At 38.0% G+C, this 13,383-nt stretch overlaps 1 protein-coding gene across 1 annotated transcript in view; it reads left to right on the top strand.

The window, feature by feature from the left end:
• The window catches only part of LOC107548354 (zinc finger CCHC domain-containing protein 7-like), a 37,330-nt gene extending 24,278 nt beyond the window's left edge, over positions 1-13,052 (top strand). Inside the window, exons 3-6 of the mRNA XM_016229024.1 lie at positions 11,389-11,447; positions 11,617-11,742; positions 12,660-12,830; positions 12,966-13,052. Coding sequence (XP_016084510.1) covers positions 11,389-11,447; positions 11,617-11,742; positions 12,660-12,830; positions 12,966-12,983 — 374 coding nt within the window. The 3' untranslated portion in view covers positions 12,984-13,052. The remainder of the gene's footprint in view (positions 1-11,388; positions 11,448-11,616; positions 11,743-12,659; positions 12,831-12,965) is intronic.
• Positions 13,053-13,383: the final 331 nt, after the last annotated feature.

The raw sequence follows: 13,383 nt of genomic DNA, 5'->3' as shown, positions 1-13,383 counted from the left end.
ATGTGCTTTTCTCAATCCCATGTGACTCTTCCCTTATCTCCTGTCACTTACCCATCTGCCACTCTGATTGGAGCGTATGGTTGCCGTGTGGTTGCCATGCTGTTGCCATACCGTGCCCCGCTGGGCAGTAATTGGGCCCCCTCTGGGTTGCAAGAGGCAACGGTACATTGACAGACAGGTTTGGCCACCTGCCCCACCTCCCCCTTTAAACTGGGAGTCAGGAATGCCAGGAGTGTGGCAGCACGTACCATGTGCCATGCCGAATCTTGGGTAGGGGGCACTGCTTTGGCCACATGCCCCACTATCGTGTTGTACCTGCAGAGTGGGTGTAATATGAACTGATTGTCAGAGTGTATGGCAGACTTGGGGGTATGCTTACTGTACATCTTCATTGACAATCGGTTACCTGGCTGTCCAAATGAGGACTTTTTTCATGTTCTATTCTCCATTTTCATATAAAGCCAAATATAATTTCTACCAGCTAACTCAAACCTTTAAAAGTGTTTTTTTTTTTACAATAAATGTAAAAAATTTGTTGATTTACCAAATTTTGGCCCCAAATTATACAGTTCTTCTTCAAATCTGCAAGATCTTTATTTTATTTGTTAAAAGAGGGATCATAAAATAATCATGAATACTGTACTTACTTATTACATACTTATACCAGCATACTCTAGGTCATCATTTGTGAATAATGATTTAAATGTTGGCATTTTTGGCACATTGCAATATAGTGCACAAGCCATATGGACTACTTTTATTTTCATACACTCAAAATAAAGGTTCCAAGGTTTTTGAAGCAATGCCATAAATTAACTATTTTGGGTTCCCCAAAGAACCTTTCAGTGAACATTGATTTTCTTAGTGAGAAGAACAATTTAATTATCTGAAAAACTTTTCCACTTTAAAGCACCATTTTTAATATAAAGGATCTTCGTGGAACCATAGATGCCAATAAAGAACTTTTATATTTAAGAGTGTAGTTTTTCACAGATTTTTTTTTTGACAGGCTTTGGTCACTGTGAATGGTTCTTCTTTAACAACAGTTGTGTAATGATTATTTAGTAAATTCTGCTTTTATGTTTCTCTCTTAAAATTGAGGCACACAAGTTTGAAATGACATGAGGGTGAATAACTAATTACAGAATTCAGATTTGGATGAACTTTCCCTTTAAAATCCATATCATGGCAGTAACGGAAACTACAGTGAAACAGTTTGTGTGTGTGTGTGTGTTCCAAAAGTGGTTTTTGGTGCTAAAGTTGTGTGTATGTGTCCAATAGAGATATCAGTTTAATCCATGTTGCAAGGGTCCACAGCAGTGCTGCAAATGTGAAGACTGAGCATGAAATGAAATGAAATGTGCCACTGTAATCCATAATCGACCTGTACATGATGTATTGACCGAGAGGGAGATCTCTCTCTCTATCTCTCTCATTTCATCTCTGTCTCAACATGTTTGTCTCTTTCTGCTTGATTTCATGTCCTGGTCTTCTCTTCCAACATGTTCTGTTTGTGGTCCAACCGGATGCTTGAATTTAATCGAGTGTGAAACGCTAGCGAGTATGTTTGTAAGCATGCGTATCTCCAGTCTCTTGTAGTGACGTACCCTTGTGTGTGTGTTTTGTCTTTGAAGTGTGGCGTTGTTACACACTGTTTGGTTTTCACACTCACATTCACCACTGCTCACCTAACTCACTGTGGTCTGTTCACGGACCATGATGCATTTCACTGCACCGCTCATTTGAATTCTGCCTTCCGTCTCCTCCATCAAGAAGAGTTTAATTGCCCGTGTGGATGTAAATCTGGCATTTCTCTAGCACAAAGACTGATTCAAAGTTTTAAGAATATAGAAGGGCATGAAGGAACAGAGAGGACGGAGTTGTGGCTTAGCAGATGGTGCCGTGGTGCTCATGTGGGAAATACGTGTTTGAATCTAACTCGCAACATTTCTTATTCCCATTCTATCCATTAATTTCCTGTTTTCTCTCTACTATCATTTCCATAAAAATGGCAAAAAGGCCATAAAAATAATGAAGAGGGTGAAAGGGCTGCACAGAAAGTATGAGAGCGGTTTGGAGGGATGGATTCTGACAGGAAATGAGAATGAGCGAGGAGATTATTTAGCTGATGAAGGAAGTGGAGGAACAGGAGAATGGAGGCCAGGAGGAGAGAAAGACATGCCTTTGGTCAAGCAGGCGCAAACGCTGTGTATATGTGTGTGTGTGTTTGATCACTGTTTGATTGGATTAAGGTCTGGTCCAGGCAGGGTGAATAGGGACGTAATGCATTTGCTCCGTGGTCCATGTCAAGTATTTGTCAGGGGATCTGTGAGGGCTGCTGACCCCCCATGTCTGCCCTTCTGTGGGGCATTTACCCTTCTCTGTATCGCTAGTCTCGCATATCCAGACCTTTGACTAAATGGCCAAGAGTCTGGTCCACATTGCAGCTTATTCTGGCCAAGGAACGCCCACTTAGACAGGAAGAGAAAGCAACAAGACATAGTTCGTTTTGCATGCCATTTGGAGGCGGGTTTATCCAAAATACATTAAACCAGAGTGGGCAAAAAATTAATTAAAATAACACAGTGGTAGTTTCTATGATGGTTTATATGGAAAACACTGGATATAAAGTGGCACATTCAGATATACTTGTGAACATTACTAAGTGCCTCAAGCAATATCTGAATATCATTTAAATATTTGATGGCACTAACTTTCAAACCTTTGTGAATCAAGTGATTAGTTGTTCCTCAAAAGCACCTGAGCCAGTCGTGTACATGCATTGCATTGCATTGCATCTTGCTGTTTATTCACCAGTGCCGTTTTGTGTAGAAGTTTATTTACAACCATGTTTTTTTTTATTTCAAAGGAATATCTATTCCCTATGTACAACTTGAAAAATCAGTTGGACAATACAACGCTAAACAAGGAAGTTTTTAGTTCTGATTTTTGGCCCAACTTTTTGACTGGTTCTACCTCAAAATGTGAGTTTTTTTTATCATTTATTTATTTATATTTATATTAAATATTTATATTGTATTTAATAGTTCTAAATTATAGTTAAAGTGCTGCTATTATGCTATTTTAAAGGTTCATTATTTGGTTTTGGGAACAACTAGCTGAACACAGACATTGGAGCACAGATATATCACTGCACTGTTTGTTAAACCAACATATTGCTCCATCCTTTATCATGACTCCAGGCAATAAGAAAGACAGACATTCTATATTAATCAACACATTTCTAGACAATAGTGGGCCGACAGCTGATTAGCAGAACTATAACGTGAGTTAGCCGGTGACCAACAGCTGCATTGAGTGTATACACAACACAACACATATTTTGCATGCTCGACAGAACATTACAGCAACAATTTTTTGCAGACTGTTTACATTCATATACAGCTATCACACACTGCATGAAAGGTAATTTGCAAAAATTTCACAATAGGGACACTTTAGTAGCTCTAAAAGATGTGAATGAATACATAAAGCAAAAATGTATTGCATACTTTCTAAAATATTACTGAGCTGTTTTTAATACTTGAACTTTGATACAACTGTTATTTTTAGAAATTTGATAAAACCTCATTTGCACTACCTTTCAAAACTTTGGGATCATAATGTTTTTGAAAGAAGTCTCTTATGCTCACCAAGGCTGTCAGTCTTTGCATAATCCTGCAGAAATAAATTTAATATGCTGATTTGGTGCACTTTTTTATTCATTCAAGATTCTTAGATGAATAAAAAGTTCAAAAGAACAGATTTTTCTTTTGCTGTTCGTTTTGATCAATTTAATGCATCCTTGCTGAATAAGAGTATTTCTTTCATAAAAACAACTTTTGAATAGCAATAATATGTTAGCCAAATAGGTCAAATGAGGGTTCAGTGAGTTATCCCAAAACATTTACATTGACCCTTGGTCATCGGGCTCTCTATATTGTTGAGTCCTGCAATAAGAACCAAAAATGGGACTAAACATGAGCAACTTCTCCTGTCCCTCTCTCCCTCTCTTAAACGTACACCCTCACACACAAAGGTACACGGGGTCACACACACTCGGGCTCCATTGTTATGTATGGCTGTGTTAATCTGACTGCTGGCCTCTCTTCCGCTCTCTTTGTCCCCTCCGCCAGCCCAGTGGCAGAAGTCAACAGCACTGCACAAAGGGCCCGCAAAACTGGTTAACGGCGGGGCCTGCTTGAGGCTTTGATCAGCTTTTTTAGGGTTCAGTCCCATGTTTCCCCTCCCGGTGCTGTAGAGTCTGCTAGAGGTGACTGAATGGTTACACTTGAGGGAGGTTGTTAAGGGAGACGAGTGCGGAGAGAGGTGCTCAGGATGGATGCGTGTGTGACTGGTTGGTATGGGATGTCATGTGCTGTCTATGCAAACAAACTAAAAATGAAAATGTCTTAATTTACTCACTCTTGTGTGCTTCCAAAGCCATAATGCTTTTATTAATCTTCAAAACACAGTTGAAGATATATTTTTATTGAAACCTGAGAGATGCCTGCCCCTCAATTGAAAGTCCATAGCCCCAAAACTTTCATGATTCAAGAAGACCATATGATTTGACTGGTTTAATTAGAGTCTGAAGAGACAAATGCTTTGTATGATAAACAGTTTTAATTTAGGCTTTTATTCACATATAAACAATGATTAATGCACCCATGGAGCACTTCAAATATGGTAAACATAAGTTCAAACCTGCTTGCTAGACACTGTTCATATCGATTACATTTACAACGCCTTTATAAACTTTTTTGGAGCATGAAAATTTTGAGGGAATTTTGTGTTTTTTCGAAGATGCAACATGAGAACAACATGGTGGCGAGTAATTAATTACACAATTTTAATTTTTTGGTGAACTATCCCTTTAATGCACTTTCTGGATCAGTGCACAATGCACATTGTTCCAAAGAAAAGAACATGTATTTTATTACTATTGTTCAGTATTGTATCAATATGTAATATTATTCTCTACCTCTAAAATCACTTAGCATTTCAGCTGAAGTCACCTAGGCCACATGAGCAGGAAAAAAAAAATTATATGAATAGCCACATAGCCGTTTAGCATTTAACGCATTTTAAGCTACTGTTGTAGGTGATTTAGCCTCTCTAAAATTGGGTTGTTAATGCAGATTAATGCCACTTAATAGTAATATAACTGTGAATAACCAAGAAACTTGAAAAAGTAATTGATATACTTGTAGATGCTCTTGAGGGTGAACTTGATCTTCAGCGTCCATATTTGGGTTTAGTGTTTTCACCATTGATTGCAATTCAACATCAAGATCTAGGTCTGCTATGCTATTGAAAGTCCCCTTTACATGATCCAGTCAGTTCCAATGAATCAATAACATCCTGCTCAACCTTTTCTTCCCTTGTTGAATATTCTGCTTCATTTGGAAATATGTCTCATTACAAATGCCTTGCTCAATCGTGGTAGCCTCAAATTCCTTTATTTCATGCAAAAACAGCAAGCTGTAAACAACAAAGCTGACTGAATTTTAGGCCAATAGTCAGAAGTCTGGTTGAATGAGCCTACAAAATTGGTATTTAATGGATCAGTCTAAACAAGTCCATATAATTCCTAGAGAAAATTATCCGATAGTATTCTTATTAATGCCAAAGGGCCAGTTTTACTAAACAGGGCAAATTAGCGCGAGAGCGCAATTCCAAAAGAGCGCCGATGGGCGTGGAAATTTCTGCAGGTAATTTACTAACAATGGGCAAATTAAAGAACACAGACGCAACATCTCATTTACATATCGACCAACTCAATATACCAAGTGCAGTGCAAATTAGCGTAGTCGCGAATAAACAATAAAGAAAGAAATAAGCCACAGTACGTTGAAAAGAACCGGAGGCCAAAAAATGTAGTGTTGCAACAGTTTTGATAAAGCTGTTATTGCGCGACTCCTAGATGAGGGTTCCAAGTCGTCTTTTATTTCCTGAAGCAAATTAAAAATAACATGGCTTGGCAAATGATATGTTCGGATAATGTGTTCTTTCCAAATAAATTAATGTGTGGAAAAACACTGACCAAAGTGCTGAGCACTCTCTGTTCTCTGCGGTGCCTCTCCTAGCAACAAATTTAATCCATTTCAAGCGCAAAATAGTTTAAGACATGCTTTTTTGGCCGTTAAATAATGGCGCAAATGCACATAATTTGACGAGCGCAAACGCTAGTAAATCTCGTTACATGATTCATTTGAATACTCTAGTCCCATAAATTTTGCATCTGAAAGGGAAACTTCTAGAAATGCATATTCAGTAAGGTCAGGCGCAAAAATAACTGTCCACGCATTTTCAGCGCTAATTCGTCACTGAGCGTCTTTAGTAAAGCCTGACAGTACTATTTTAACGCCAAAAGATGATTTGCTAAGCTGTTAGTAAAACTGGCCCAAAGGCTCTTGATTGGCCGCTGCTTGACCCCATAGTAGTATGCAATTTCAAATATGCCATATTTGCTGGCTCATGGGTGGTCAGATCTGTTTTGGGCCAATCACTTTAACCGAAATGCCATGTGGCACTAGAATCAAAGGACGTGACTGACAGCAGCAATTGGCTTTGGGGGGTGGGGTTTAAACCTACAACCTGACCAAGTTTTTAACCACTATGCCACACCATCCTAATTTCAATTATTTATTATGAACCATAATTCTTTGTTTCTGCATAAAGGTTTCTGCATAAATGTTTTTAATTGATATTATAAAAATTGTACTAATGTTCAAAAGTTTGGGGTCAAAAAGTTTTTTTTTAAATAAATTAATACTTTTATATTCACCTGGGATGCAGTAAAGTCATTAACAGTCACAGTAAAGACATTTATAATGATAGAAGGATTTCTAATATTTCTATCTTAAATTAAAGCCGCTCTTTTTAACGTTCTATTTGTCAAAGAATTCTGAAAATGTATCACAGTTTCCAAACGATATTAAGCAGTAACTATTTTCAACATTGATAATGACAACAGGTGTAAGTAAGTTTTATTTATAGAGCACATTTAAAATTCAGCGTTACACTGACCAAAGTGCTGAACAAAACCAATAATAAAATACAGTAAATTCTAAAATAAAGTAAAATTTAAAAATCAATAATAAAGAAATTGTAATATCGGCAATAACAACAGTTTCACATTCAATTAATAGCCCGGAAAGGCGAGAGAGTAAAAATGTGTCTTAAGTCTGGACTTGAAAATAGAAACAGAAGAAGCACTCCTAATGTTAGGTGGCAACTGATTCCACAAACGTGGAGCAGCGACTGCAAAGGCTCTGTCTCCTTTTAATTTAAGTCGTGACCGAGGGACATGTAATAGAGCTTTATTAGCGGTTCTGAGAGACTTCGGCGTTGAATGCAAATAGATAAAATCAGAAATATAAGATGGGGCTTGTCCATTAAGAGCTTTGAAAACAATAAGTAAAATCTTAAACTGAATTCTAAAAGAAGACAGGAAGCCAATGAAGGGACGCTAAAACTGGAGAAATATGTTCGCGTTTTTTGGTGCCGGTTAACGATCTAGCCGCCGCGTTCTGAACCATCTGCAGCCGTGCCAATAAAGATTGTGGAAGACCAACATATAACGAATTACAGTAATCCAGGCGTGATGTGATAAAAGCATGAATGACTTTTTCCAGATCTTGAAAGGAAAGTGTTGATTTAAGCTTCGAGATGATCCTCAGCTGATAATAACTATTTTTAACAACTGGGCTAATTTGTTTTTCAAGACAAAGCTCAAGTCAAAGATAATACCTAGATTTTTTACATGAGACTTAAAGGGGTCATATGATGCGATTTCAAGTTTTCCTTTCTCTTTGGAGTGTTACAAGCTGATTGTGCATAGATAAGATCCCTGAAGTTGCAAAGACTAAAGTCTCAAAACCAAAGAGATATTCTTTATCAAAGTTAAGACTCTGCCACGCCCCCCTAAAACGGCTCGTTCTAACACGCCCCCACATATCTACCTCACTATGTGGAAATATTAGCATAATGCCGCCCAAATGTGCACGCAAAGAAAGAAGGCGTGGTTTCAGTAACCGCAGTGTTGAAGCAGCATGTCAGGGAGACGCTGTGTGTTTCTAGGCGAAAGCAAAAGCACTTTATTTGGCCTTCCGAAAGTAGATGCATTTAGGAATCTTTAAGATGACTTACAACAGAACAGCAATGCATTTTATGAACGACCGTTTCGTGAACCTAGGAGAGGAGGTAATTCTGACTTTGCTATGACAATCTGGCGCTTCTGAATCAGCTACTGTTTTGTTATTAGTTTAAGTATTTGCTATTGACGGTTCAAATTTTTTTGAGTTTTGCGCATCGTGTTTGTGTGTGCGCGAGTGAGAGAGAGAGAGAGAGCGCGCGCGAAAGAGAGAGAGAGCGAGAGAGAGAGAGCGCAAGAGAGAGAGAGAAAGAGAGAGCGCAAGAGAGAAAGAGAGAGAGAGCACGAGAGAGAGAGAGAGAGGGGGTCACATCACAGTGGAGTCAGCTGTCTTAACCGTGGCTTGTGTACTGCAAACACAATACCAGCTTCATTACTGTGTCTGTCACGTGACTCTGTTCCCCTTTTGGGCTTGAACAGATGGTAAAACTAATGACATTATTTACTGTCTTTACATTTATTTTGAAAGATGAAGCTCGTGATTATGGTAAGGGGCGTTACATTTCCGACGAGTGCTTGCGGTGTTCGGCCAATCACAATGCACTGGGTCAGCTGGCCAATCAGAGCAGACTGCGCTTGTTGGAAGGAGGGACTTTGTAGAAAACAAAGCATTTGAGAGAGGCGGGGCATAGAGGACCTACAATAATGTACAGTATTTGAAAAATAATGTGTTTTTTGAACATTAAAGCATGTCAGCATGTCAGTATCTGTTACACCAAATACACAAAATAATGATCTTTAAAAAAGCATCATATGACACCTTTAACATATGGAGTGAGGTTTTCTAAGTTCCCAACAACAAAATTTCTTGTTTTAGAGGGACCAAAGAGAATCACCTCAGTTTTATCATTGTTGAGCTACAGGAGGTTATTTGACATCCAGCTTTTTATATCCTCAAGACAGTCGATGAGAGGCTGCAGAGAATCTCGAGATTTTAATGGAAGATACAGCTGAGAATCTGCATAAAAATTAGATTTTATATTTCCTTATGATATTACCAAGTGGAAGCATATACAGATTAAAGAGTAATGGACCCAAAATGGAACCCTGAGAGACCCCATAGAGAAGAGAGGCAGATGATGAGATAAACTGGCCAACTGGTGTTAAGGTGTTCCTTAAGCACCAAATCAGCATAAGAGAATGATTTTTGATGGATCGTGTGACACTGAAGACTTAAAGTAAAGGCTGCTGAAAATTTGGCTTAGCTGTCACATGAGTATATTAAAATAGAAAACAGTTATTTAAAAAAAATTACAGTTTTTCTGTATTTTATCAAATAAATGCAGCCTTGGTGAGCATAAGATTAAAAAATAAAAAAAAAATTCAGAATGGTCCTGTATATTGAATATGGCAGTCTTTGTGGCCTCATGTTCACTGCAGAACTGGCTAAATAAATTTTCCAAGGAGGATCCCATTAAGAAGTTTTAGTAGCAGTTTAGAGGATCGTGTGACACTGAAGACTTAAAGTAAAGGCTGCTGAAAATTTGGCTTAGCTGTCACATGAGTATATTAAAATAGAAAACAGTTATTTAAAAAAAATTACAGTTTTTCTGTATTTGATCAAATAAATGCAGCCTTGGTGAGCATAAGATTAAAAAATAAAAAAAAAATTCAGAATGGTCCTGTATATTGACTATGGCAGTCTTTGTGGCCTCATGTTCACTGCAGAACTGGCTAAATAAATTTTCCAAGGAGGATCCCATTAAGAAGTTTTAGTAGCAGTTTAGTTCAGGACTGTGATTCAGCTGTGAGAGGAAACACTCAGAGAGTCCCAGACAGTTTGTGTTTTGAGATACGCCTTCACATGGCCTGTTCCCTACACACAGAGTACTCTTAAAGTCAGAATAGTGTCTCAGTCTCTCTCTCTAATGGGAGCTTGTGTTCATGGTTAATTAGTTTCTCCTACACATCCGTTTTGTTCTCCATGGACCCAATGCTAGTGGCCGGGCGCACGCCAGCTTTCTTCTCTCTCAGACTATTAGTCAGCTGGAATTCATTAAAACACACACACTGATGAAGTTGCACCCTGCGCGCACACCTCTTATTTTTATTTTGTTGGTTCTATGTTAATTAGCATACCTATGAGACTAGCATCTGTCGCTATTCCACTATTCCCCCCTCCCTTGCTCTACTTTTCATCCTTCCATCCCTGTCTGGCTGTATGAAAAGTGCAAGGTTTTTTGTGATTTTGAATATGGCTAACTCTGTAGTGCCCCCTCTGGTGGTGTTGTATATTTTGTGTGGATGCCAATTGGAAAAACTCCACATACTGTTTTATTTTAGTGTTTGAGGGGGATTTGATGTGAAAACTGGGTGGATATATGAAAATATTCCTAATATTCATATGAGAAGTACATTATAGTATCTTTGGTGTGTGTGTGTGTGTGTGTCATTGTGAATTGGCCTGGCAGGATTACCATAGTGAGGTCCTCCTTTCTCTGGCTTTGTGTGATTGCTGGGCCGTGACTGACGAGGCATTTCCCCCACGTAGGGACACGGAGGTGTTTGTGTGTGTGTGTGTGTGTGTGTGTGTGTATATGTGTATCTGTGAGAGAGAGAAAGAAGGGGGGCATCAGGATTAAAGGAAATGTTTCCTGTTTATTGTACTGGGGGTCCTCGGGGATGCTTGGGGGCATTGTTGCGATGTGTTGGGTGTGTAGATTTAAAAAAGCAAACACATTAATGAATGAGCGTATATGGTTTGTTTTCATAATTATTGTAATTATTTTGCCTGTAAGTGTGGATATCTGTAATTGTGTGCGTGTTTTTTGCCTGTGAAAATATGACTTCAAATTGTGTTTCATGAATCAGTATCATTTTTCAGTGCAAGTAGAATGTGACACACTAATCTAGCATCAGTAATTGTTGGTATCATGCTGATTTTGATGACCCTGGTCAGCTCTGGTCTGTTCCCTGCAAGATGTTTTGTGTATTTTCATTACTTTGGACTCGGTGGAGTTTTTGTTAGTGTTCTGTATGTATGTATGTGTGTGTGTGTGTGTGGTGTGTATTTTAATTCAGTGTGTGCTGATGTGCAGCTGTGTATTGCTGTAGTAACTGTCTCTCTGTCTCTTGAGAATGAGCTAAAAAAAAAGGTCAAATTAGGGGAGCGGGCCTCTTGTTTCATCTACACGCACACATAATCACACACAATCTCTTATTGAAGTTTTATCTAATTTCATGTTGATGGTTTCAGTTTGTTTTTCTCATGTACTGATCTTTTTTTGTAGAACATGCAAATGATGAAGAGAATAAACAGATCTGGGCTGTATCAGAAAAGGATAAAGGGGTAATGTTGCATTTTTTTTGTCAAATCTGAAATGAATGAAAGAAAATACTGGAATTTTATAACATACTTTTTATTAAACCGAAAATAATTGTTATTTTTATGGATCGTCTTTCATAGGAGGTGATTTTTGTCTCTCTCTGTGTGTGTGTGTGTGTGTGTGTGTGTGTAGGCTCAGATCTCTAATAAAGGGTTTGGCCCGAGGCGTGTTTCAAACCGTTACTACAATGAAAAATCCATCACGTGTCACAACTGCAAAAAGTCCGGCCATCTCTCCAGAAACTGCCCCGCACCAAAGGTACATCATTATCCACCCGTCACTATGTCTACACTATAGTCACCTGCCCCACAGCAAAGATCAAAAGCTCCTTATTTCCACTCAATGAACTGCTGACACCTATAGTACGCATTAGCCCAGAAAAACTGTCAACTATACAATTTAGCCACTTTAACAAAATGCTGCTATTGACTGATCAAAACTTAATTTTAGACAATTGGATTGAAATAAAAATGGTTAACAATGCATTTTGGATCAAACTTTTTGTGTAAGATAAGTGTTGAAAGGTTGCATATATAATTTTAATTCACTGGATTGTTATAATTATCAGTTACTTAATGGTTATTTGTAGTCTACCATTCAAAATTTTGGGGTCAATAACATTTAAAGAAAGAAATTAATACTTTTATTCAGCACGGATACATTGAAGTATAATATCTTTAAGAATATCATGGTATGTGCTGTTACCATACTATTGTCTACCTCCTTAATACAAAACAAAAATGCTATAAAAATTGAGCATGGTCCTTTAGGCTAAAAGGTTAAATTACCCTGGTATAAACTATAACAAGTTGTAAGTTTGTGAAGTGGTCTTTCAGATTTGAGGATTATTTTGTTCTTTGTTCTTTTGATACTCCTATTTTATTGAATCTGTTTTGAACATTGTTATATTATATATTATAAGTAGAAACTGGGATATTTAGTGTAGTTATTTTTTACTCCTATTATTATTATTATAATTACAAATCTTTGATATTCACCATGATACAATACACTTTATAATTCTTTAAAAAAAAGAAATCTAACCTAAAAATAACGTTTTCTTCTCTTAATGCTGTAAGACAATGTCATATGCCAACTTTATAGTGTCATAGTTGTCCTTATTGTGACTTGGAGTGTGTGTGTGTGTGTGTGTGTGTGTGTGTGTTTATGAGCAGAAGTTGTCATGCTGCTCATTATGTGGGCTTCAGGGACACTTTCTGAGGATCTGTCCGAACCGTTACTGTTCTAACTGCTCACTGCCCGGCCACACCAATGACAACTGTCTGGAGAGAGCTTACTGGCACAAACGCTGCCACCGCTGTGACATGACCGGACATTTCTTTGACGTGAGTAGTGCTGTGTGTGTGTTTGTGTTGTGTGGACCATGGAGCTGAGATGTGTCTCTGTGTGTGTGTTGGGTTTGGAGTGTATTGTGTGTTGTGTGTCTATCTCCTGGGCCATTCTTTCTCTCATTAAGACAGACGCTTCACAGGCTGTGAGTGGGACACACGCTCCACTCGTCACCCCCAACAACAACCCCACCGAGAGAGACAGAAATGGGGGAGGAAGAGAAACAAGTCAAAATGTTACTTTTAGAAACTGCAGGAGAGATGAAAAAATAAAAAATATATCTTGTTAAAACAAAGGTCGGAAATTTTTTTTATAATTAGAGATAAGTCAGGATCAATTAGTGCAGTAAACTATTTTTTTCTTTGACCCCTGGTCTTGCATTGTTTTTTTTTTCCCAGCATCTCACGCGATGAGCGTTGATTTTTTTTTTTTTTTATGATAAGATTCAGTAAAATATAGTATCCGTGCGTTCTGTTCAATGGTGTTTTTGAACACAAGAACACATTCCCTCACCGTAAAAGCTAGTTGAGTTTGTTCATCTTTTGTTGT

Source organism: Sinocyclocheilus grahami, unplaced genomic scaffold (assembly GCF_001515645.1).
Source record: "Sinocyclocheilus grahami isolate Dianchi unplaced genomic scaffold, SAMN03320097.WGS_v1.1 scaffold346.1, whole genome shotgun sequence".
In the NCBI taxonomy this organism is placed as follows: domain Eukaryota; kingdom Metazoa; phylum Chordata; class Actinopteri; order Cypriniformes; family Cyprinidae; genus Sinocyclocheilus; species Sinocyclocheilus grahami.
This window is presented reverse-complemented; position numbering and strand designations above follow the sequence as displayed.